Genomic DNA, 24170 nt, shown 5'->3' with positions numbered 1-24170 from the left:
GGCGGGGCCGCGTTTGCGGTTACCAGCTTGTTTGTTGAACACCTTAGTTTTGTCAGTGGAGATAATAAGACCGAGGTGTTCACAGGCTGCGTATACATGGTTCAGGGTGGTTTGCATTTCACGATGAGTTTTAGTATGTATAAGAATATCATCAGCATAGCTGATTGAGATATTGCTGGGGTTGTCTGGTATTAAATTTAATAATGCATTCATAAGAACATTGAACAAAGTAGGGCTAAGTACTCCACCTTGAGGGGTACCAAGTTGCATATCTTTAACTTCACTTTTGTAACCCTGAAACAGTGCAGCAGCCCTTCTGTTGGTTAGGTAACCACTTATCCAGTGTAACAGCCTACCTCCTATATCCATTTTGGCTAGTTCGTACAATATCAGTTGCGTATTGGCAATATCAAATGCAGCTTTTAGGTCAAGAAATGTGGTGTATCTGTGCCTTTCATCACCATGCACAGTTAGGAATGTGGTGATGCAATTATGTACACCTTTACCATGGGTGAAGCCATTTATGTTAGGAGACATGTGTTCTCTGATTCTATATAAGAGTCTGCCAAGAACCATCCTCTCAAAGGTTTTACACAGGCAGCTGGTTAGTGATATGGGACGAAAGGCATCAGGCTGTCCTGGTTTCGGTATTGGTACAACAATACTGCTGGTCCATGATGTGGGTAGTTGGCCCTCGGCATGACTCATATTGTACAATACCAACAATGGATTGCCTGGCACGCGCCTTAGTAGTCTAATGATGTTGTAGGTGACTCCGTCCTCTCCAGGGGAAGTAGACCTACCCCTGGCGAGGGCGGCGTCAAGCTCCCACTCAGTATATGGAACATCACACTCATCGTGCTGTTTGCCCAGCATAAAGCTAATAAGATTACTTCTCTCTACAGACTTCGCATCAAGGAGTCCCCCGAGTCCTTACTGGTAACATGTCATAGCTCGACACATGAGCCCACTTTGTTATTAGCTCATTCGACTTTTGCAGAGGGTTTGGATGGGAGACGTGTCTTCTGTTTTTACCTCTGATTATGTTTATGTCTTTCCAGGCTTTGCTGAGGGATGTGTGTTGGTTCAGGCTGTTGACATATGTCTCACATGCATTTTGTCTGAGTTCGTTTACACGTTCCCTGACAGCAGCAAGGGAAGCTTGATACAATTGTAACATTTGAGGTGTTCTAAATTGTCTGTAACCCTTACCCACCCTCCTGACCCTAGCCCTGAGTTTTTTCAGCTCAGGGTCATTATAGCACTGCTGTTGCCTGTTCCCATTATGCTGACCGCGTTTTCTCCTTTTTTTGGTGGAGGCATTGTTGGTGAAGTATACATAAGTCCTATCTATCAGATCGTCATGGAAACTTTGGTAGTTGTCAGGCTTGTAGTCCTTGTACCAGTCATGGATGAAGTCTATGAACTGGTTTTCATGTTCTTGCTTGACTGTGATTCTACGTCTGTTGAGTTTACCACCAGTGGGGGTGTTATTGGCTACATGTATACTAGCTTGGATTGGGCTGTGGTCAGACATAAGATCAGTGACAACATCAGAGCTATGAGTTGTGTATGATAGATTAAAGCCAATAGGGTGTGCTAGGAGGAGGGTGTGTTAGGAGGAGGGTGTGTTAGGAGAAGGGTGTGTTAGGAGAAGGGTGTGCTAGGAGGAGGGTGTGTTAGGAGGAGGGTGTGTTAAGAGGAGGGTGTGTTAGAAGGAGGGTGTGTTGTGTGTTAGAAGGAGGGTGTGCTAGGAGGAGGGTGTGCTAGGAGGAGGGTGTGCTAGGAGGAGGGTGTGTTAGGAGGAGGGTGTGTTAGGAGAAGGGTGTGTTAGGAGAAGGGTGTGCTAGGAGGAGGGTGTGTTAGGAGGAGGGTGTGTTAAGAGGAGGGTGTGTTAGAAGGAGGGTGTGTTGTGTGTTAGAAGGAGGGTGTGCTAGGAGGAGGGTGTGCTAGGAGGAGGGTGTGCTAGGAGGAGGGTGTGTTAGGAGAAGGGTGTGTTAGGAGAAGGGTGTGCTAGGAGGAGGGTGTGTTAGGAGGAGGGTGTGTTAGGAGAAGGGTGTGTTAGGAGGAGAGTCTTTAAGGCGCATGAAACAAGAGTGAGAGTCGGTGAAAAAAACACAAAAGCGAGAGAGAGAGACGAAGACGATGACATGATTGGTAACATGATGGGATGATGGTGGCGAGTTCAATTGTGTGTAGGGGTGGGGGGCGTGGGTGGTGGCTGAGGGCTGAGGCTCTACCGACGACGTAAGCGTGCTAATCAGAATGACCTAAACACCATCAAACATCACTAACTCAATTGTTAAAAAAATATCATCAGTACTACGAATTTTGTCGAAGTTAACATTATTAAAACACAAAGATCACTCAAACTCAAACGCCGTATGCAGAAGAATGCCAACACAGACGCTAACTGAGGCGCCTGCCGAGATAATGAGCGAAATGAGTGAATCCAAAGTTTATTCCGAAAGCTTTGTCAGGGGCCCTAGTTTTGGGTTCGTCCAGGTAAACCAAGTGACTAGTGTAGGTAGTTTACGAAGCAACCACTGGGTCAAGGGTAAGGGTGAGCTTCTTAATCCTAAATAAGAAGCCATACAAGCCATACACAGTAAAATCAATAAACAGTGCGGTATCACACTCGACAGTCACTCACTCTCACAGCAATGAAAGAAATCTATCATGATCTTGTTTACCAACACCTGATACACTGTCACACACTATGGGGGGGCCTCTGGCTCTTCAAAAACACAATCTCTGGTTACTGCACAAAAGAGAGATGTACGGACAATGACTACTTGAAAAAAACAGATCACACAAACGAAAAATTTGCTATATTGAAATTTTTAAAATTCGAAGATATTAACACTTACTGCTGTGCCCTTTTTGTTTACAAATCTATCAATCACTTGCTTGACAATAATTACTTCCAGTTCCGGAATAATCAGAGATACAACTTAAGGCACCCAGAGCTAATAAGACCACCCCCCATGTGCTCCTCTCAGTCCCAGACCTCCATAAAATATCATGGTGTGAAGGTATGGAACAACTTACCCCCACCCATCCGAGCAAAGACTACGCTCCCTTCCTTTAAATCATCTCTAAAAAAATATCTATTGTCGAAGTATTAATATTTCTTGTAACACTTACTATATTTACAGTACCTGCTTTTATTGTACCACCAAATCCGTTTTATCGGAAATTATCATGTAAATAAATAAGTAATTACCATTGCAATACACATAATTGCCAACTAGACATAATCCTGAAAGCTCTGTCCTCTTGTTCAACCTTATTACTGCACAACCCAGGTTGTACTGCTCCCCCATTATACTTATGTTTTTAAATTCCACTCTAATTTATATGTATATGTGTATGTGTATGTGTATGTGTGTGTATATGTATATATATATATATATATATATATATATATATATATATATATATATATATATATATATATATATATATATATATATATATATATATATATATATATATATGTGTGTGTGTGTGTGTGTGTGTGTATATGTGTAGGTATGTGTATATGTATGTATAAATAAAAAAATAAAATAAAAAAAATAAAAAATAAAAAAATAAAAATAATAAAAAATAAAATAAATAAATATTGAAGTGATAACCGTGGTAACTACCATGCTATTGTAATATTCCAGACGATACTAAATGTTACATAATACTTCCTTGAGATAAATGTATAGTATATATCAGGTGCCTCAAAGAGAGCTCAGGTTCTCAACTGGCTCAGCCATGTTAATATTATTATTATCCACTCTGTTTCTGTATTTTTCTGGCTAAATAAACTGTTACAATTCAATTCAATTAAAAAATGGTGCCCGTACACTGTTCCTCAGGTCTATGTACTTATTACGAAAGGATATTATTGTTGCCTCAGAACACAGTGGATCAGGCTCTGACAGGGGGTGTTCTTACGGAATGATCTTACAAGGTAATTTAAAAATGACCAGTAAGTCAAAAGATATTTTTATATTATTGTTGGATACTTGACTTGGATAATTATCTTTTTAAACCATCACAATAAAGCCACATTACGCCATATGAAAAAAAAATTCATTGAGATAAATGTACAGTATATAATTATCAAGTGCCACAAAGAAGGTTCAGGCTCTCACTTGACTCAGCCGCGTTAATATTCTTGTTATTGTCCACTGTCTGCATTTTTCTGGCTAAATAAACTGTTTCAATATCAATTTCACTGGTATATGCATTATTTACAGACGATTGTAAAGTATTATATCTTGATATTAAAATATAACATCACATCACTATTATTAAATTTTCTATTATCATTATGCACAATGGTCACTCGTTTTTTCATATCATCTGCCACTTTTTTATACAAGAAACAGTTTAATAATTTTGTTCACATAAGGAAAAAATATATAATCGGTTGTTTGCTATAAATCAACATGTCACCGAATAAAAAAAACACATTCGATAATTCGTTGTTTCTAATGTTGTAAAACTAACTATACTTGTTGTTATTCTTATCATTTATTAATAAATCTTTAATGATATCTAAAATGTGTGTTCTTTTAACGTAAGGTGACGATGTATGAGCAGTGTGTGACTGTAGACACCTAGGTACACATAGGAAGTGCATCCAATATTGCACCTTGTTGACACCGTCACCACCACCCACTCCACCTGGCTCACGGGAGATGCCAAGAAAAAATACTGTACCTACCTACCTGCCTCTACTGGAAGGAATTATAACCACAATCACCACAACATGTTGATATGAAAAGCATAGCGTGTAATTCTATTGGTCGAAAGGAATACAACATGAGTTAACCACAGCCTACATATTATACTGTACCACCACCACCACCACCACCCGGACCTTCCTCCTCGCACCTTCACCTTAATGAACGCAACACTATGCTCATCGTTTCAAGTGAAAGTATAAATTGTGATGCCATTAACAGTTTTCTTAATAACACCGTTTTCTAAACATCAAACAGAAGTACGTAATAAACTATCTGAGATATTGAAAGCTTCAAAAACACTCAAAACTTACCTAGTGAAGTTGAGAGCGAAGTAAGCAGCCAAGGGCACAACACTCCTGAGTCTCACTCAAGTGGGCGGAGCCTAACAGTGTGGGAATGTGCTAGATCCTCAGTTGCTTAATGAGGATTAGTGTTGGCCAATTTTGAATCATTGTCCCGCCGATATATTCGTAATTAGATAAACATGGGCGAGGTATTTCATAAACAACAGTACATTGTAGTTCTCTGTATACAAGGACGAGGGACCATTTTCTACGAAAAAAAAAAAAATTGATAACGTAAAGCGGCACATAAAAGGCGTACTTTAAATGTTTCCGTGCTTGTTCATATTAGTTCATTCTCATTAAATTATGGTTAAGCCAATAAATATGAGTTACTCTAGAAAAGGGTTTAAATGGTGGACAGTAACACACATGGTCAGTGTACCCAGTAGTCACATATAATTCGTAAACTATTCAAAATCTGTAACGTTATAAAATTCTTGTGAACGAAAATCAGTCATCCACTCAACCACATGTGTTGGACCGTGAAGGTAAGTTACAGCACTGTCACAAACTCTGGATATAACTAGGTTGTTAAGAATGTTGTTATACATTTGCAGAATTTTAAAACACGACACGACGTCTGCCATTAAATGACCATGAACTTATTATACTAGGAATGTCACGAGAACCGATATACTACCCTCGGTCAGACTGCCTAAATTCTATTGAGAAAAATAGATATTTACTCAGTAATATTGTCACACGAGTTCACATTGGCTCAATTTGTAAACACTGCAAGTACAGCAATGATAAAGAGGAAGTCAAGTCACCACGGACAGCCGAGAAAGCTTTTAAAAGCCTGTTTCTCGAAGTCTGATTATAAAGATATTATGGTAGTAAAAATATAAGCTATATACTGTAGTTCCTTTCGGGTGGGCCATTATCTGCGGTGACACAGTTTTACGTCTTAAATTCTAGCAGCGGTGTAGTAAGGGAGGGAGGGGCCCAGGGAGATGTGAGTGGTCCTTAAGTATTTTCCGTGGTTGCCAATGCACGCTAGGATAAGAAACCTCGGGTATATTTTGGCGTGCCATCATCAAGCAACAGGCAGTAACAAACACGGTATCAAATCTGGTTTTCAATTATCAGCATTTTGTTAATCATTTTAGATGTTTCCACAATCCCTACTTAACTTAGAGGTTGGGGCGAACGTGATTCATGGTCGTGACACAAGTGCACCACACTGAGCAGTTGAGGAGAGGTCTGGTCAAATGGGCCCTGTCTGAAATTGGTTTCATCCCTCGAGGGCCAGTGTCGAATGGTAGCTATATTGCGTGAGTCAACGAACAATATTTATATCGGTAAATAAAATCATAAAATCTTCGGAAAATGCATGATAAGTGATGTCCATTTCAAGGCAAAATATTTATTAAGTAATTAGCCTGTGTCAGGTGTATATCATGGCTCAGATGTGGAGATAGAGAATTTTTTCTTTCTTAGCTGAATAAGAAACGCATCAGTCACTAAACCTGTGACGAGACTGAAATAAACGTAGCAATGTTTCCATCTCTTACTGTACATGAAATATCTCCTACTTCACATCATAAGAGTGCGCCTCCATGCTCATCATATACACCACCTTATACAGTCATACATCACCATAAGATAATAAAATGAATCATCTCCCTCAAATCAAGTCACCCCATGTCTCCCTACTTCCCGTCTCCCCACCCCATGTGCCTCCCCCACCCAATGAGTCTCCCCACCCAATAAGTATTGCCCCATGCTTAACACTCACCTCCTTGGCCTGCTTCTCTGAGGGGAGGAATGGAGTTTTCTCGCAGAAGGCGTCCGGGACGTAGCCGAAGAAGGAAGTGCCGAGAGTCCTGGGCTTGGGTTTGTCGTTGCCCAGCCCGGGGATCCACTGGGGCACATCCTCCTCCTTCTCCTGCTGGAATTGCGACGCCCGACGACTGCCTGAAGACATCCTGAAGGCGCTGAGGGTAAGGAAGAGAGGGCCAGTGAATCTTCACACATCAGGCGGTAACAACAGTTTTACATCAATGGTATAGTTTAGAGAGAGAGAGAGATAAAACTCTCACACAGATCGTGGTTTAAGTGTCTCTGGGTCCAGATTCTCAAATGGACGGTTGATAAACATTCCTGACTGGGCGAGCGTTCACACTAAGGCCGAAATTGGACAATTATGACGTAAAATGTCCAACAGTTTCGCCTGAATAAAAACAGACAAGGAATAACCCACTGCAGATTCTGACATAATCCGGCGTGACAATGTGAATGTGAAGTAATGCAACCGGTCATTCCTTGCCCTCTTTTTCCATACTAAACTGTCGGACAATTTGCGTCAGGATATGTCCGATTCCGGTCTCAGTGCAAATGCGATGGCGTAGAATTTATAATCTCCAAAAACAAAAGGAATATTGTTGAAGTTATATTTAAAAGAGCTCATATCAACGGTGCACATCACTTTCGTTAGTTGGTTGAAGTGGACAGAGGAGCTTCGAGACGGGTTGAAAATGATCAGTGGTTTACGGGGTAATATACAATTTACTTGACCTGGTGACTGGTGTGAAAATAATGGAAATGAACTGAAACTAATCCCTGGTTATCACTAAATCTCAAGGATCATACATGTCAGAAAAAGTCATCAGTGAAGCAGCGACAACCCCATACAGCCACGCGAGGCATAGTAGACGGGGTCAAACTACCGTAGCTCAAAATATTTACACCACTCGACACACTTTTAATTTGAATATTAAGATACACTTTTGAATATACAGTGAATAGTAATCGAGGGTAGTATTTGCATTAATTCAATGGTATAAGTAAATAACAAAGGTCTACGAATTTAAGTTGTGTCATAGCCTCATAAAACTATATTCAAACTGTGTTACTAACATCATGAGTGTGCGCGTTAGTTAAGCACTGCCTATTTATGTTATATCATAGTACGTTTTACACTACCTGATGTTGTCACCACAACACAACCAAACTCGATTATTTCTGTAAATTTACTTATAACCGACAACTATTAAAAAAAATAAGACACAGGACTAGGCCATTCTTGCTCAGGGCCGGATTCAGGAGTGGGCAAAGTGGGCAGCTGCCCAGGGGCCTCCACATGTGCGGTAGTAGCTATATCAGGACTGGTCGACTTGAAACCACATGAATGACTCCAGTCATGTCTCACTTTTGTGTGTGTGTGTGTTGGGAATTTGTACACTATCAATAAATATACAGTTAATCAAAAAATTTTCAATGTTCTAATTTCCTCAATATAACTGCATATGGCTTCAAACTTCTCCAAAGAAGTGTTCAAATTTCAAAATTTTTCCGGGGGTCTTACAGCGCCCCCCGGAACTCCCAGATGTTTAGGCTCGCTTCACTCGCCACCCCACCCTCTTGTGTTAGTTATAATGAGGGGGCCTCCACAAAGAGGCTGCCCATGGGCCTCCACAGGTTTAAATCCGGCACTGTTCTTGCTAGCTATTGAAGGAGCGATATTTATGTTGTGGTGAAGCGGGCGATGTTCAACACGACACTAAAGTAATATAAATGTGGCGGTACGTTGTTTGTTTATTAACGTCTTCTTGCCGGTGTGAGTGTCTTATGCCCTGGACTGGCGGGCAATATGTCCTTATAATATCGCTCCTGTTTTTCTGTAGTATGTTACCTGCTTCGTTCGTTAAGTTTAAAAATAATACATAAGGAAGGAAATTCAGTGAAAGCGTCTACGTGAACTCTGAAAGCCAATGTAGAGGACAATGCAACCGTCACATGCTCTTGAACCAAACCACCTGTGTTATATCACTATCCTTCAACCTAGTATACAACAATACCAAGTAAAAAAATGGTCAACAATATTTGCGATGACAAGTAAACAAATAGCCCTCTTGTGTCAGAGTTATGAATCAGTATAAACAATGACCAAAAACTGATTTTGTTTACACTGACCACTGTCCCTCCAGTGTTGTGAACCTGTGAGAATGATGGCTACACATACCTTGTTTACACCGACGACTGGGCTGTGATGACAACAGTCTCCTCGTCTTACAGATGACGTTGGTTGTGCTGTTGCAACTCGGTCTACTTCTTTATAAAATACTTCTTTTGTTACGAATCGTTTATTTTTTTATTAAAATTCTTAATATTGTTATTGGAGATGTTGTTCCTTTTATCTTTTTTTTAATTGATGTTGCTGGTGTTCCTGTAGTGCAGTGTTTAAACCGCTGTTGCTGATGTTATTGATTTTGATTATTTGCTCTTGTTTCTGCTGCTGCTGCTGCTACTTCACCTCATATCAGCAGGAACACGCAGGGTGGGGGTGGGGGTGTAAGACGAACCTGCAAAAACGAATGATAAGACGCACGTGAGTCGATACCACTTCACTTCTTTAAAAAATATCTTTCGATATTTACCACAATATTTTCTCTCAACAAAAAATTCTCCAACAGCCTGGGCATGATGGATGTGAGGATGAGCAGAATGGAGCTTGTCATCTCGGAATGGTTTCAGAATTATCGTTTATTTTGTCAGATTACACAGTGCTTATAGCGTTCGAGAAGTGTTGAGTGAGTGTGTACATATTTCAAATAAGTGACCTAAAATAATCGAATGTACAAAAAGCTTTAAGCTATAGTTTAAGAGATCACTTGTGAGAATTTACGTCCATACGATTTTTTAATACAGTATTATTGTCGACCGTCCTGCACCTACACCTAAGTATAGTGAACGGTGCTTAATAACCCAGGTAGTTGAAGAAACCACAACATATATCACGTGTTATTTGTTACTATTTATTACTATGAAGTGGAAGAACGAGGCACTAAAGGTGACCCCTCCCCATCACTCCTGCCATATACCATACTGAACCAGTCCTTGTCGTGTATGACCCGCAGTAACGACTACCTCATGTTCTTAGAAAACCAACAGGAACGCTCATCACACACGCCCTTCAAACCAGAGGAGCGTTCACCATACACACGTTCTTGAAACCAACAGGAACGCTAACCAAACACGTTTTTATAAACAGAGGAACGACCACCACACACGTTTAATGCTGTACGGGGAGCGGCTGACAGTAAAAAATGCACATCCCAGGACCTGGCGGCTGGCTAGGGTCTTTTACAAAGCTACACAACAAAGGCCATTTTCTATGTTAACCTATCCCAGTTTAACTTAGCCTCCCGTAACCTATTCTATATCACCGTCTGTAAACTTTTTCTGTGGTTCTGCTATCATTTCCTGACCCAATATAACCCAATCCAACTTCTGGCCAAACATGCCTAACCTAACCTATTCGAATCTAAGTTATGTAACCTAAATTACCCGAAGATGACTTATCGTAACTAAAGAGAAGTAAATTCATAAAGATAATGTTTATAAATCAACCTGGTGACGTCATGCTGTGCGAACCAATCAGGAAAGCTGAAAATTGGCTCCACTGCGGAGGAAAAATATTCGCCGGAGGACCGCTAACAAGGGACATTCGCCTCCCCAGCCGGTCATCACGAGTCCGGTCAGGTAGTGCATAACATGTCCGGTGCTATAAAACCGACATCCGGGCAACTTACTCGACATTTATAACAAGACAAGTGACCGGTAACTTGCCATTATCACCCAGTTGGTCTCCGCTATATGTCAACATGATCAACAAGAGTAACGGACAAGGGAGCCTCTCTAAAGTTCCCAAAAATTCATAAACAGCAATGATCAATAAAAACGTATTATAATTTCAGTATAAAGTAACTACTGTACATTTCTTTACTTTATCTGTAAATTAAGCTATTCCACCATAACGTAAATTTCATCTTAGCTGAAAATCTGTGTAGCTGTAGTCTGTTGGTTCTAAATTGACAAAATATTAGTCTGTTGTGCCTAAATTGATAAAATAATAGTCTGTTGTTTTGATAATGATAAAAAAAATGCAAATCTGATGTCAACGGTGAAGAGGCCGCCCCAGTGCAAGATGATGACTTTTTTTTTAATTGTGCAGGATGATAATGGGCGTTACGTCTACGAGTAATATAATAAAATGGAAGACTCGAGAGATATCCCACAGGCAGCTTAATGGCGGGTCTTAGGGTGTCTTTTATGAGTTATAATTCTCGTGTTATGATCAGTGGCCCTCATTACTAGATATTGTTTTCTCTTGCCTTCGTTATTTGTTATTATATTTATTTTCGTTTTCTTGTGAATTTTTTTTTCATTTCTAATGTTTTCTATTTATTATTACTTTCATTATCTCTATTATCATTATTATTATTAGGATTAGTATTATTAATATTATTGGGTATTTTTACGCAAAATTACAGGAGCCTCACCAGGCATCGTAACTATAACATAACCACCTGAGGCTGACAACGATGACGTCAATCCAGGAGGCAGCGATCGATGGTGGGAAATCAGCATCAGATTTCCTTAAAGCCAGTTTTAAACAACATGGAAAAGAAATATGAGAAATTCTATACATTTATTAAACAATTAATAAAAACAGTTAGTTCCTCTGTTGCAATAAAATAGCTTGAATAGTTGAAGAAAGTTCTAATCTATCCAAAAAGCTGCAACATAGAACTAGGTTAAGTTAGGTTAGCGTGGTTAATCTCAAGGTGAAATAAACTCCTGAGATTACCCCCAAGAACCCAGTGATATTCCCCCACCTGAGATATACAGTAGTGCAACACGAGATATAGTCAGCAACGTTTAGCTCATCTGTCGTAGTTCAACAAAATGTTCTAGAACAATTTTTCTTTTAACTTCGAAATCTTGTAAGAAAAAGAAAATCTGATTATAAAGCTACGTGGTCGTTTGGTGTTGTAAATATGGTGTTGGGTCACGGCATACACGATGGTTAGGTCATGTCTCTCTCTCATCACACACACGCACAGAGACGCTCACAGCCCCTCCCCACACAACTACAAAAACAAGGTTCCATCTCACACAAACAGAAACGTTCACCGCCCCTCCCCACAGCTACAAAAACAAGGTCCCATCACACACACAGAAACGTTCACAGCCCCTCCAAACACAGCTACAAAAACAAGGTCCCATCACACATACAGAAACGTTCACAGCCCCTCCAAACACAGCTACAAAAACAAGGTCCCATCACACACACAGAAACGTTCACAGCCCCTCCCCACACAGCTACAAAACAAGGTCCCATCTCACACACACAGAACGTTCACAGCCCCTCCCACACAGCTACAAAAACAAGGGTCCCATCACACACAGAAACGTTCACAGCCCCTCCCCACACAGCTACAAAAACAAGGTCCCATCACACACACAGAAACGTTCACAGCCCCTCCCCACACAGCTACAAAAACTAAGTCCCATCACACACACAGAAACGTTCACAGACCCTCCCCACACAGCTACAAAACAAGGTCTCATCCACACACACTTCATCATTCCTAGACTCCCACCACTCATATATAGGTACAGTGCCACGCAGGGTCACGCTGGTGTGTAGTAGTAAGATAGAGCGGTGTGGTGCCCAGCTCTGACACACACACACGCGATTAAAAAATATAGCAACAGGAAGATGGCGCCGTCAGAGCAAATACCACACGTAAATAAACACAGTTGAGCCGCTAGTCGTGATCCTCCCCCCACCCCCAGCAGCTGCCAAGTCGTCTATTAGCGCAAATGACACTAGACACGTTCCCGCGACACTAGACACGTTCCCGCGACACGAGACACGTTCCCCGCGACACGAGACACGTTCCCCGCGACACAAATCACGTTCCCGCGACACGAGACACGTTCCCCGCGACACGAGACACGTTCCCCGCGACACAAGACACGTTCCCGCGACACGAGACGCGTTCCCCGCGACACAAGACACGTTCCCCGCGACACAAGACACGTTCCCCGCGACACAAGTCACGTTCCCCGCGACACGAGACACGTTCACCGCGACACAAGACACGTTCCCGCGACACGAGACACGTTCCCCGCGACACAAGTCACGTTTCCCGCGACGAGACACGTCTCGCGACACAAGACCCGTTCCCCGCGACATACACGTTCCCCGCGACAAAACACGTTCCTCGCTATATATCCGACCAACACACGTAAGCATAAGGGAAAAGATCACCCAAATATAGTCTAGTTAACTTAATCCAATATATTACTCTTGTTAAGGATATAGTCTCTATAGGATAATTGAACGAACACAAATATTTTTAAGAGTTACCGGATTGGAAAAGTTGTATTGGGAGATGCTATTAACGATATTTCTTCTCCTTGAACTAATGATTAGAGAACTAGTGTAAACAACCCAATTAAACAATGATTCAAATAATAAAAGTCAACTCTGATGCATCAATATAATCATCAAAACCCTAAATACCCATTATGTTATTTCACCGCCAATTAAATACCCATTATGTTATTTCACCGCCAATTAAATACCCATTATGTTATTTCACCGCCAATTAAATACCCATTATGTTATTTCACCGCCAATTAAATACTCATTACGTTATTTTACCACCAGTTAAGATAAAATAATAATACCGTAATAATCTTACAAAATCTGGACCCATAACTCAATATGACCGACGACAAAATGCTATTACGGAAAAAATTGGTAATATGATCCAACTCTCTGAAACACCTCAAATGAAAATCTATATACTGATACGTTTAGCTTTAGGAAGTAGTGGTGGGGGAGTGAGGGAGATAGTGGGGGAGTGAGGGAGGTGTGTGGGGATGATGATGGTGGGGGCAGGTGGGGTGAGGAGGTGTGGGGATGAGGGAGATGGAGGGAGTGAGGAGGTGTGGGGATGAGGGTGGTGGTGGGGGTGAGGAAGGTGTGGGATGAGGGTGGTGGTGGTGGTGGGGTGAGGGAGGTGTGGGGTGAGGGAGGTGTGGGGGGTGAGAGATGGTGGGGTGGAGGGAGGGTGGTGGAGGGTGTGGTGATGGGGGGATGAGGGGGGTAGGGATTGTCAGAGATGGTGGTGGAGTGAGGGAGGTGTCGTGTTGCAGGAGCCGCGTGTCATTTGAACTCAATGGGGTCAGGATGACGAATGAAGGGAAGGAGGAGGTTGGAGGGATGCGAGGCAGGAGGAGGGATGAGTGGAGGGCAGGAGGAGGGATGAGTGAGGGCAGGAGGGAGGAGCGAGGCAGGAGGGAGAGGAGGGAGGGCAGGAGGGAGAGGTGAGTGGGAGGGCAGGAGGGAGGGATGTGAGGGCAGGAGGGAGGGATGTGGAGGGCAGAAGGGAGAGGTGAGGGAGGGCAGGAGGGAGGTGAGTGGTGGAGGAATAGAGGAATGGAGTAAAGAAGAACGAAGGAGGAATGCAAAATCAGGGAGAAAAATAAAGAGAAAAGTAAATAAACAAGGAAAGATAAAACGAGGAGAAATATATAAACAAGGGAAGGAGGGAATGGCGAGATGAAGGACACTGAGAGGAGAGAGAGAGAGAGAGAGAGAGAGAGAGAGAGAGAGAGAGAGAGAGAGGAGAGGAGAGTCGCACAGTGTGGAAAGAGAAAGAGAGACTAAAGAATAGGGATACGAGGAATGAATAACCGGGAAGAGTCAAGTGGCTAAGACAATTTGGGACACTAGAAAGCTGGAACAGGCGAAAGAAAGAAAGAAGACAGGAGTAAGAGAAGAAGAAAGAAGAGACGAGGAAAACTAAATTAGTGAAACAGAGGTAAGGAGGGGGGACCTACATGTGATGTTGGGGGAGAAGAAAGGCAGAAATGGAGGAAAGAAGGGAGGAGGTGGGTGCAGCAGGAGGTGGGGCAGGAGGTGGGTGGCAGCAGGAGGTGGGTGGCAGCAGAAGGAGGAGGCAGCAGGAGGTGGGTGGCAGAAGGTGGTAAGGAGTGGGAGGTAGGCAGGAGGTGATGGCAGAAGGTGGGTGGCAGCAGAAGGAGGGAGGTGGCAGCAGGAGGAGAAAAGGAAGTATAGGTGGCAGCAGAGGGAGGCAGCAGGACACACCCAGCTAATGTTACACTCCCAAACGTTGAGGGGAATGTCTCCTTAGCGGAAGTTATGCTCACACTCCCCCAGCCAGAGCCATAAGACCACTACTCTCTCTCCCCCAAAATGAGGACTCTAAATTTAGGACGATATTCAAACGCTTTCAAATCGCAGCAGTAAATCGATATACGTAATGAAGTCTAATTAAAGAAATAATGACAGGTAACAGGTGTTTAATAATGATGGTTAACGAAACATTTTTTTTTTCGGGGATTACCCCACCAGGCACAGGTCACTGATCCACATCGGGGCCTGGGGGGCGAAAATGTAGTAGTAGTAATAATAATAATAATAATAATAATAATAATAATAATAATACTAATAATAATAATTCATAGTAAATAAAATCTATATTAAAAATACAAAATTAAAAATTATGGTAACAATAATAACAACACTGTAATAATAATATTAAAGAACCATAAAGAATTAAAAAAAATCAATAGTGATAAACAATATAATGTATATTTGTGTTGTCAAAGTAAGAGAAAAAAGGACCCTTCAATTGTGTGTAAATGAGGCAGAAAGTCAGATCAGCAACCTGGGACTTGGTCACAATCTTCGTGATGCCATATGGCAGCAGGGTCTACCATTAGACAATACATTATGCTTCCAATATCTTCCCAGGCGGTAGTACTTCTCTGTTTGATGGCTGACTACTACCTACTTGCATCCAAAGCTATAAATATAATAATTACCCTTGTAGTTAAAACACATAAACCAATAACAAAAACCCTGGTAGTTAAAGCGAGGAAATTTTAACGCCTGGGATAAGTCTACGGTCTGCCAACACCTGGGATAAGTCTACAGTCTGCCAACACCTGGGATAACTCTACAGTCTGCCAACACCTGGAATAACTCTACAGTCTGCCAACACCTGGGATAACTCTACAGTCTGCCAACACCTGGGATAACTCTACAGTCTGCCAACACCTGGAATAACTCTACAGTCTGCCAACACCTGGGATAAGTCTACAGTCTGCCAACACCTGGGATAAGTCTACAGTCTGCCAACACCTGGGATAAGTCTGCAGTCTGACAACACCTGGGATAAATCTACAGTCTGCCAACACCTGGGATAAGCTTATATGCTGCCACACCTGGGATAAGTCTGCAGTCTGACAACACCTGGGATAAGTCTACAATCTGCCAACACCTGGGATAAGTCTACAATCTGCCAACACCTGGGATAAGTCTACAGTCTGCCAACACTTGGGATAAGTCTGCAGCTGCCAACACTTGGGATAAGTCTGCAGTCTGCCAACACCTGGGATAAGTCTACAGTCTGCCAACACCTGGGATAAGTTTACAGTCTGCCAACACCTGGGATAAGTCTACAGTCTGCCAACACCTGGGATAAGTCTACAGTCTGCCAACACCTGGGATAAGTCTCAGTCTGCCAACACCTGGGATAAGTCTCAGTCTGCCAACACCTGGGATAAGCATAGTCTGCCAACACCTGGGATAAGCTTATAGTCTGCCAACACCTGGGATAAGTCAACAGTCTGCCAACACCTGGGATAAGTCTGCAGTCTGCCAACACCTAGGATAAGTCTGCATTCTGCCAACACCTGGAATAAGTCTGCAGTCTGCCAACATCTGGGATAAGCTTACAGTCTGCCAACACCTGGAATAACTCTGCAGTCTGCCAACATCTGGGATAAGCTTACAGTCTGCCAACATTGCCCCATCGGAAGGGTCTCATTATAACTCGTCTCGTTAGAGCTTTGTTGAAATGGACGGAGTTGGAAGAGTCTGACCGTCAAAGTACACAAGAAAACCGTGAGAGTACTTGCATATACAGACAACTACACGGATACAGTTCACTACCCTGTGAGATACAGCACACTACACACAGGAATGGTAAACTGATAAATGTAATGTAATTTTTTAATTGCGATCCTTATCTCTGAATTTTAATGTGGGTGGGTCATGATGGGTTTGCCATGGTGGGTGTCATGCCGGGTGTCATGACAGGAGTGTCATGCTAGGTGACATAACAGGAGTATCATGGTAGGAGTGTCACGCTAGGTGTTAAGGTGTCATGTCAGGAGTATCATTCCAGGAGTGTCATGCCATGTATCATGGTAGGAGTGTCATGCCGGGCGTCATGGCAGGCGTGTCACGCCGGGCGTCATGACAGGAGTGTCATGCTAGGTGACATAACATGAGTATCATGGCAGGAGTGTCACGCTAGGTGTCAAGGTGTCATGTCAGGAGTATCATTCCAGGAGTGCCATGCCATGTATCATGGTAGGAGTGTCATGGCAGGAGTGTCACGCCGGGCGTCATGACATGAGTGCCACACTAGGTGTCATGGCAGGAGTGTTACGCCAAGTGTCATGGCAGGAGTGTTACGCCAAGTGTCATGGCAGGAGTGTTACGCCAAGTGTCATGGCAGGAGTGTTACGCCAAGTGTCATGGCAGGCGTGTTACGCCAAGTGTCATGGCAGGAGTGTCGTGTCACGCTAGGTATCGAGCAAGTGTCACGGAAGAGGTGCCACGCTAGGTGTCATGGTAGGAGTGTCACAGCAGGCATGTGGGGAGGGTGGTCAGCTTACTGCCCCGTGACACAATCTCTTAATGGTGATCTACAGCACGCGTCTCTCCCACAACCTCACCAAACCTACCTCCTCCTTCCCTTTCTCTTCCTTCATCGTCTTCCTCCTCCCCCTCCCTCGTCTCCCTCTTCTTCCTATATCTCCTTCCTCTTCCTTCTTATTTCTCCTATTACCCCTTGCTAATCCTGTCATCTAGCTAGCCTTTCCTTCCACTACTTTTCTATTTTTTTCATTTCTACTTTATTTCAGAGTTTTATGCTGTTTTCCTTTTCTTAATCTCCTTCTTGATTAATTTCAATTCCCTTCCACTCCCTAAGTCCTATATTCTTCTCTTTAGCTACTTTTCTTCCTTCTCTCCCTGGTTATCGGCTTTCTTACTTTTCCTCTGATATTTCATTCTCTTATTCCTTCATTTCCCTTACGCCATACACCCTTCCTCTTATTTAATCACATTTCCTTCTTTACTGCTTATCCTTTTATCGTTTCTCCCTTCCCTTCTTCTCGCTATCCATCCTACTCTCAGATTCATTCTTCCTCTCTCTTTTCCCCCCACATTGGCAACACAACCACCCTCACAAAATTCACACAAACAAAAAAGATTAAATGCACTACCAAAATACAAACCCTCGTGTACAGATACATTCATACATAACACTCACACACACACACATGGGACTATACTCAACAGAAACCGGAAAGTAATTCGTTTCATTTCCGGTAGTAAATCTAACACAATAATCAGACACTGGCCAAGGTCAGACAAGGACCCTCACCAGTTCACACCACCGGTTATAACAGATCCAAGTTCTCAAAAACGAATACCAATTCAATATAGCCAGGTGAAGACAAGATGTGCCCGCCATGTATATAAATGCAAGAGGATATAGCCCAATTTTGGCGGGACTAGCATGAGACGGTGTCTGACTGAAATTAGCGGTGCCATAAACAAAAGGTATAATTATAATGTATCTTGGTCGATATTTTTAACTCGGTAGTAAAGAATTAATATTGGCCACTGGTTCAAATGTTATTATGATTTAAGATGCAATAAAATATTCTTTACCTGGAAGATAATAACAGAATCGTGTATCATATGATCAAGGTCCTTATTTCATTTGTTGTTTTGTATTACCAAATTAATATAAAAAATTTTACGTACTTTTGTTATCTTCAGACAATGTAAGCAGTTGATGCCGTATTACTGGTATTCAACTAACAGTAAGCTACCGTCAGTGAGAAATTTGATAGTTCAGGTATACCGACGGTAGACTGGTCTCACTCTCATCATCAGGATATAACTGGGACAGAAAATAATATATAATACTAATCAACCGAAGAAATTGGCCTCGTGTAATGCGCTTGCATTTCATCCACATCCCTGAGATAAATCCAAAATTATTCATCATATGACTAATATAAAATTCTTAAAATTCAAGACGACTGAATACTCAATCTGGGGATCAATTTTGAGATGGAGTATCGAAATAATATTCATTTTTGAGGCGGACAGAGAAATAAACGTTAACATCAGATACTGTACTCAATGGCAGCGACCTCACACTGCATTGCTTATTCTTTGTAAAGTGGTGGCTTTTGTAACAGGCTACAACCTCTACCCTCACTGTTAAACTGATTCCACTCATAAAATTTAGAGTGTTATACACCACACACGTGCGCCATTCTACTATTGCCGGCGAGTCTACGTGCACGGACACATGACTAACCCATTGATTGTAACAAGTATTGTACGATGAGGGTGTAATGGCCTCATTAACGGTGGACACAATTCACATTCCCACACACAATCCAATGACAACAGGTAAAATTAATCGATTGATCACGCCTAAACACAAAAAAAATCGTTAGATACAATGATCACCCTCACAAGTAATTTCTTAAACCCAGAAGATAAAACCACTTATGAGTAAGAATTACAACGTGATTGTCAAACCGTACTTTGGCGCGTGATGGAAAACGTTCACACACAACAACAAACTCGTACTATGGTGCGTACAGAGAGGATGTGTTCAGTACCGGGACGTGGCAGTGGAGTGAAGTTGTCTTGAGACCAGCCCCCACCCACAACCTCGCCCCACTGTTGCCAACCTCCCCCGGCAACACACCTCACTCACTAATCCCTAACTTTTCTATTTAATTTCATGTATTCTCTTTATCTGTACATGTTACTTCGCTATGAATATACAATTATGAATAAGATAGCATGGTTTACACTGGATACGCATATCCTATGGTATAGTAAATATATGTTACATATTGCGAGTTCTGGCAATATTTGTTAGGCCCTGGAGGTAATAATTATGACAATACGTGTACGAAAAATCTCGACTACTATTTTCTGGTGTGAAGGACTGACATCACCAACAATGTGAAGCAAGTAAAGGTGACTATTCCTAAGCCTCGTGAACAAAGCTGCACAAAAATTAACAAAATATTGAATTATTCAATTCGAAAATGAGTACGAAAGACGGAGATAGTAAACCAAATGAAAATGAAAGTGAAAGAAAATGGAACAAGCTTAAGCATGGAAATACAATAAATTTTGAAAAAAGTCAGTAGCTAAGAATATCTCAAATATTGGATTAAAAGCGAAAATGGTCGAATAGCTCATAAATAGACAATAGAAAAGTGATAAACAGAAGAAAAACATGAAAATTCAGAGGAATTGTGACCTGACGAACGAGATCAAAAACAACTTAAACAAAAATTAATAAATTGTTTCTTAAAGGCAACGAACTTACTGACAAAACCGTACGATACTAAAATAATTATATAATTTGATAAAGAGATTACACTGAGGGAAAAAAAGAGTTAGTGAAAATGTTATTCTTATTTAAACAAACAAATAGATGGAAAAAATAGAATAATTAGAATTTACCTTTCAAATAATGCATTTGTTCATAAATACAGTGGGCATTGGCGGGAAGACCTTCAGCGGAGTCTGAAAAGCTCTGAAAAATTCATAATACACGACGATAGAGAAAATAAATCAAGTTGATAAATACACTCCATTACGTGACATTACACTAAATATTCAAGAGGTAACTCTTGAACATGGTGAAGAACTAGCTAAATGTAGTAACTGATGACGTCATTTAAAGTTTCCTTCAGCTCTTAAGCTCCTCCCACCAGTCGTTATGCTCCACACAGGGCCCCAACGTGGGTCGCGCTTCCTGAAGGTCAAGGAAAACCACATCACGCCTACTGAGTGGTCCCCACTAAAACACAGGCGTTGGGAAGACGCATTAATTTCAGAAATCAGTTTTCTTCGCGCCAAGACCTGACTGGGCTACTCAAATTATACGTAAATGTACCCGTTTCGCCAAAAATGTTAAAACCAAATGTTGAGTTCCGAGAATAATAATAATTTATAGTGCCGTTTATCCACATAAATACTGCATAGACCAGGAGCACAGACATGTCCACCCTGTGATAGAACAATCAAACGTTACCTAGGGGTAAGGTTAAGTTAGGTCAGGACGGGTAGGTTAGGTTAAGTTAGCATTTTTCTCTAAATATATGGCAACTAGACTAATATTTTGCAAATTTTAACAATCAGTTATTGTCCACACACCACCTCCACCGCACACGAAAGAAGAGCTTATAAAAATGAGTGACGTAACAAGTAAGGTCAAGTCAGGTCAAAACCTTGAGACCCACTAATCATCTATCCTACATCTACCTCAAATGCTTTCAAAGCGATTTTAACCTTAGGCCACTGACAAATATTAGTTTTGTACTGACCATCCCTAAGGCTTATGGAATTCATTTCCCTAATCATACTTGCTTCAATCAGACGTTTTTCCGTGACACATGTTGATTTAAACACTTCTATACTGTTGATAGAGTTGGGTTATTATTACTTTCTTTCTTTTTTCTTTTGGCATATACAGGTCTTCTGCAATTTGCGTGGAGGGTTTTTGCAGGTATTGTGATGTCCATGGCTAGGCTAAGGTGTAAGTATACGATTCTCCAGGATCAGAGAAGCGAGGTGCGAAATGACCGGCGCCAATCACCGCGCGGTTCGCAAGTGAGGCCTGGTCTGTGGAACTCGCTGCTGATTGGCTGGTATCGAGAGGGAGTGATCAGTCAGCAGTTGTAGGGGAGAGTTTCCACTACAGTACTACCGCCTGGGAAGATATTGGAAGCATAATGTGCTGCCATATGGCATCACAAAAATTGTGACAGTGTCCCTCGTTGCTGATCTGACTTTCTGCCTCATTTACACACAATTGCAGGGTCTCAATTGTCTCCTTTTACTTTGACAACACAACATACATATAAGGTTTCTCACTATTGATCTTTTTTATTAATGGTCCTTTATTATTATTATTATTATTATATTATATTTTATTTAATATTTTTTATGATTTTCTATAATTTTTATTATTATTAGTAGTAGTAGTATATTTTTCGCCCCCAGGTCATGATGTGGGTCATTGACCTGTTTCCACGGCTAATCCCCATTAAAAAAATGGGCCCTCTGAGCCAATGCAACTTCTGTGACGACTCTTATCTGAACACGAATTTATCTATCAAAGCAACGAATGGACAGACCTGTTCCCACCGAATGGAGATTTTACGATCACGACTCGGTGACGTCTTTGGTGACGTCACTTATGTAAATACAGCCACGGCAGGAGCGGTGTGACCATTAGCGATGTGTGAAACTGAAGCTTACAACATCACTCACAAGGGATCTTGAATGTTTCATCTGTAAGCAGAGATATCTATTTTAATGTAACACCTACGCATTCATTCATAATCTCATAACATGACTTGAGATACTAAGAAATACTAGAGTCTCCGAAGTATCAGAGATAAAACGAATGTCTCAGGCGTACTGAAGCAGTGAGAAAACGGACGTCTCCGATGGGGGACTCAATAATGAAGTTAGACTGTTTTGGGCTATTGAGCGTAATATGGATCATCTGATTTTACGTTAAATAACATGCATGGGGTTGACTAATATGATTTTCCTCTGTATTTTGGTATGTTTTAAACGAATCTGACCTTCATTTTTGAAATTGCTTATTTGCCTTCCCCATCGATAATGGGAGAGCCTGCGAAATCGGGGTTTGGGTGGGGAAACACGAAAACGAGTCGTCTAACCTAAGCCCTAGCCAGAGGCTCCGCCCCCGGACCCCCAGCAGGCTTAGCTTAAACTATCCTAACCTATCCTATTCATTTCCAACTAATATAAATGGGGTCAAAAGACCCAAATAATGAGATCTAAATGTTTCAGTAGTTTTAAACTTTAGGACGCGCCATGCCCGAAAGTATAATACCTCAGTTAGAAGTGGAAGGCCCAGGGATAGGTTCAGGGTCAACCTCTGATGCTTGTTTTTCCTAAATACAAAGGCAATTTACAGTGCAGAATCAACAGACGTAGGGAGAACACCGTGATTACGCAGGAATTGGATAGCTTGATCGTCTTTCACGTAAAATCCAGTAAACTTAAAATAATCGTAGGAACACGATTCACACCACACCTTTACCATGGCCATTGTCACACTGGTCATTGAAATTGAAATCCTTCAAATCCGTACCTTGGCTCCTCCCTTTGAAAATATTAAATTTTGATTGGTCGAAAAAAAATTCTCGTAATGAGATCGATACATCGTTGATAACGACTGGAAGACGTCACGCATGCGTAATGAAAACACACTCGTAATTAACTCGCTTTCACGACGAAAACATCTCACATAGACGAAGACTGAAAAGTACGTGTAATAAATTGTATCGCTATTATCCATTTCCGCCAGGTATATAAGGGGTTCAAAATGCTCAGAATAGGAAGATCTAAATGTTTCAGTAGATTATAACTTTGGGGTGCGCTATGTCTGAAAGTTAAATAATACCATATTATTACTTTAGGACTTGAGTCCCTAGGGGTTGACCAATATGCTTTTCTCTATCCCACAACTTTTAAACAGCTAATTTTCTTTCTGTCTTAATTTCTTAGCTCTTCAAACCTTCTTTCTTTCAAAGTCCTACTTTATTCATTCCATATGTTATAGATACCCCCTAGCCTCTGACCTGTGGTAGCATGGCTCGAGGGTTAGGACATGGGGCATACTGTAATACTGGTACTAAGATGTGGGAAGAGGCAAAGGCGAATACTGCAAGAGAATGATACCCCCAACATACAATTAAAATGGTTTATTAAAATGAAGTTAGACTTAAGACTACTTTCAGCAACACACCACTGCAAGGATCAACTCCACTCATTTTGTACTTTCAACTTGGTACACCTTCCAACATACACTATTACTTCGTGTGCCTTCTAAAAAACACACAACACTAAAATCTTACATTACACACTTGAGCACCATCAATACAGGTTACCTGAGCATTGTAGCTCTTAATTAGTAACAGGACTCTTAGCAAAAGCACCACATCTAATAGCCTCCTTGAGCTACTTTGTTGCATTCGCCAAGAAGTAAAGTAGCGTCCCTCATACTCTTGCCGACTCCTGACACCCATACATGGACACTCGGGTAAATAACACACCCAATAAGTAACTCTTTACTTTTACTTTTATCCTCTT

At 41.5% G+C, this 24170-nt stretch overlaps 1 protein-coding gene across 6 annotated transcripts in view; it reads right to left on the bottom strand.

The window, feature by feature from the left end:
* Positions 1 to 19682, bottom strand: part of LOC121871233 (dihydropyrimidinase-like) — a 146129-nt gene extending 126447 nt beyond the window's left edge. For 5 of the 6 annotated variants that reach the window (XM_042373432.1, XM_042373435.1, XM_042373434.1 and 2 more), the window contains exons 1-3: positions 19559 to 19682; positions 9054 to 9393; positions 6828 to 7026 (exon numbers count right to left, since the gene is read on the bottom strand). In XM_042373432.1, coding sequence (XP_042229366.1) covers positions 6828 to 7016 — 189 coding nt within the window. In that variant the 5' untranslated portion in view covers positions 7017 to 7026; positions 9054 to 9393; positions 19559 to 19682. Of the gene's footprint in view, positions 1 to 5056; positions 5111 to 6827; positions 7027 to 9053; positions 9394 to 19558 lie in introns of those variants that run through there. The other variant, XM_042373438.1, reaches the window with a different exon arrangement.
* Between the last annotated feature and the right edge of the window lie 4488 nt (positions 19683 to 24170).

The sequence above is a fragment of the Homarus americanus genome, unplaced genomic scaffold, assembly GCF_018991925.1.
Source record: "Homarus americanus isolate GMGI-L3 unplaced genomic scaffold, GMGI_Hamer_2.0 scaffold40565, whole genome shotgun sequence".
NCBI lineage: Eukaryota > Metazoa > Arthropoda > Malacostraca > Decapoda > Nephropidae > Homarus > Homarus americanus.
Note: the sequence above shows the minus strand (reverse complement) of the source record. Positions and strands in the feature narration are given on the sequence as shown.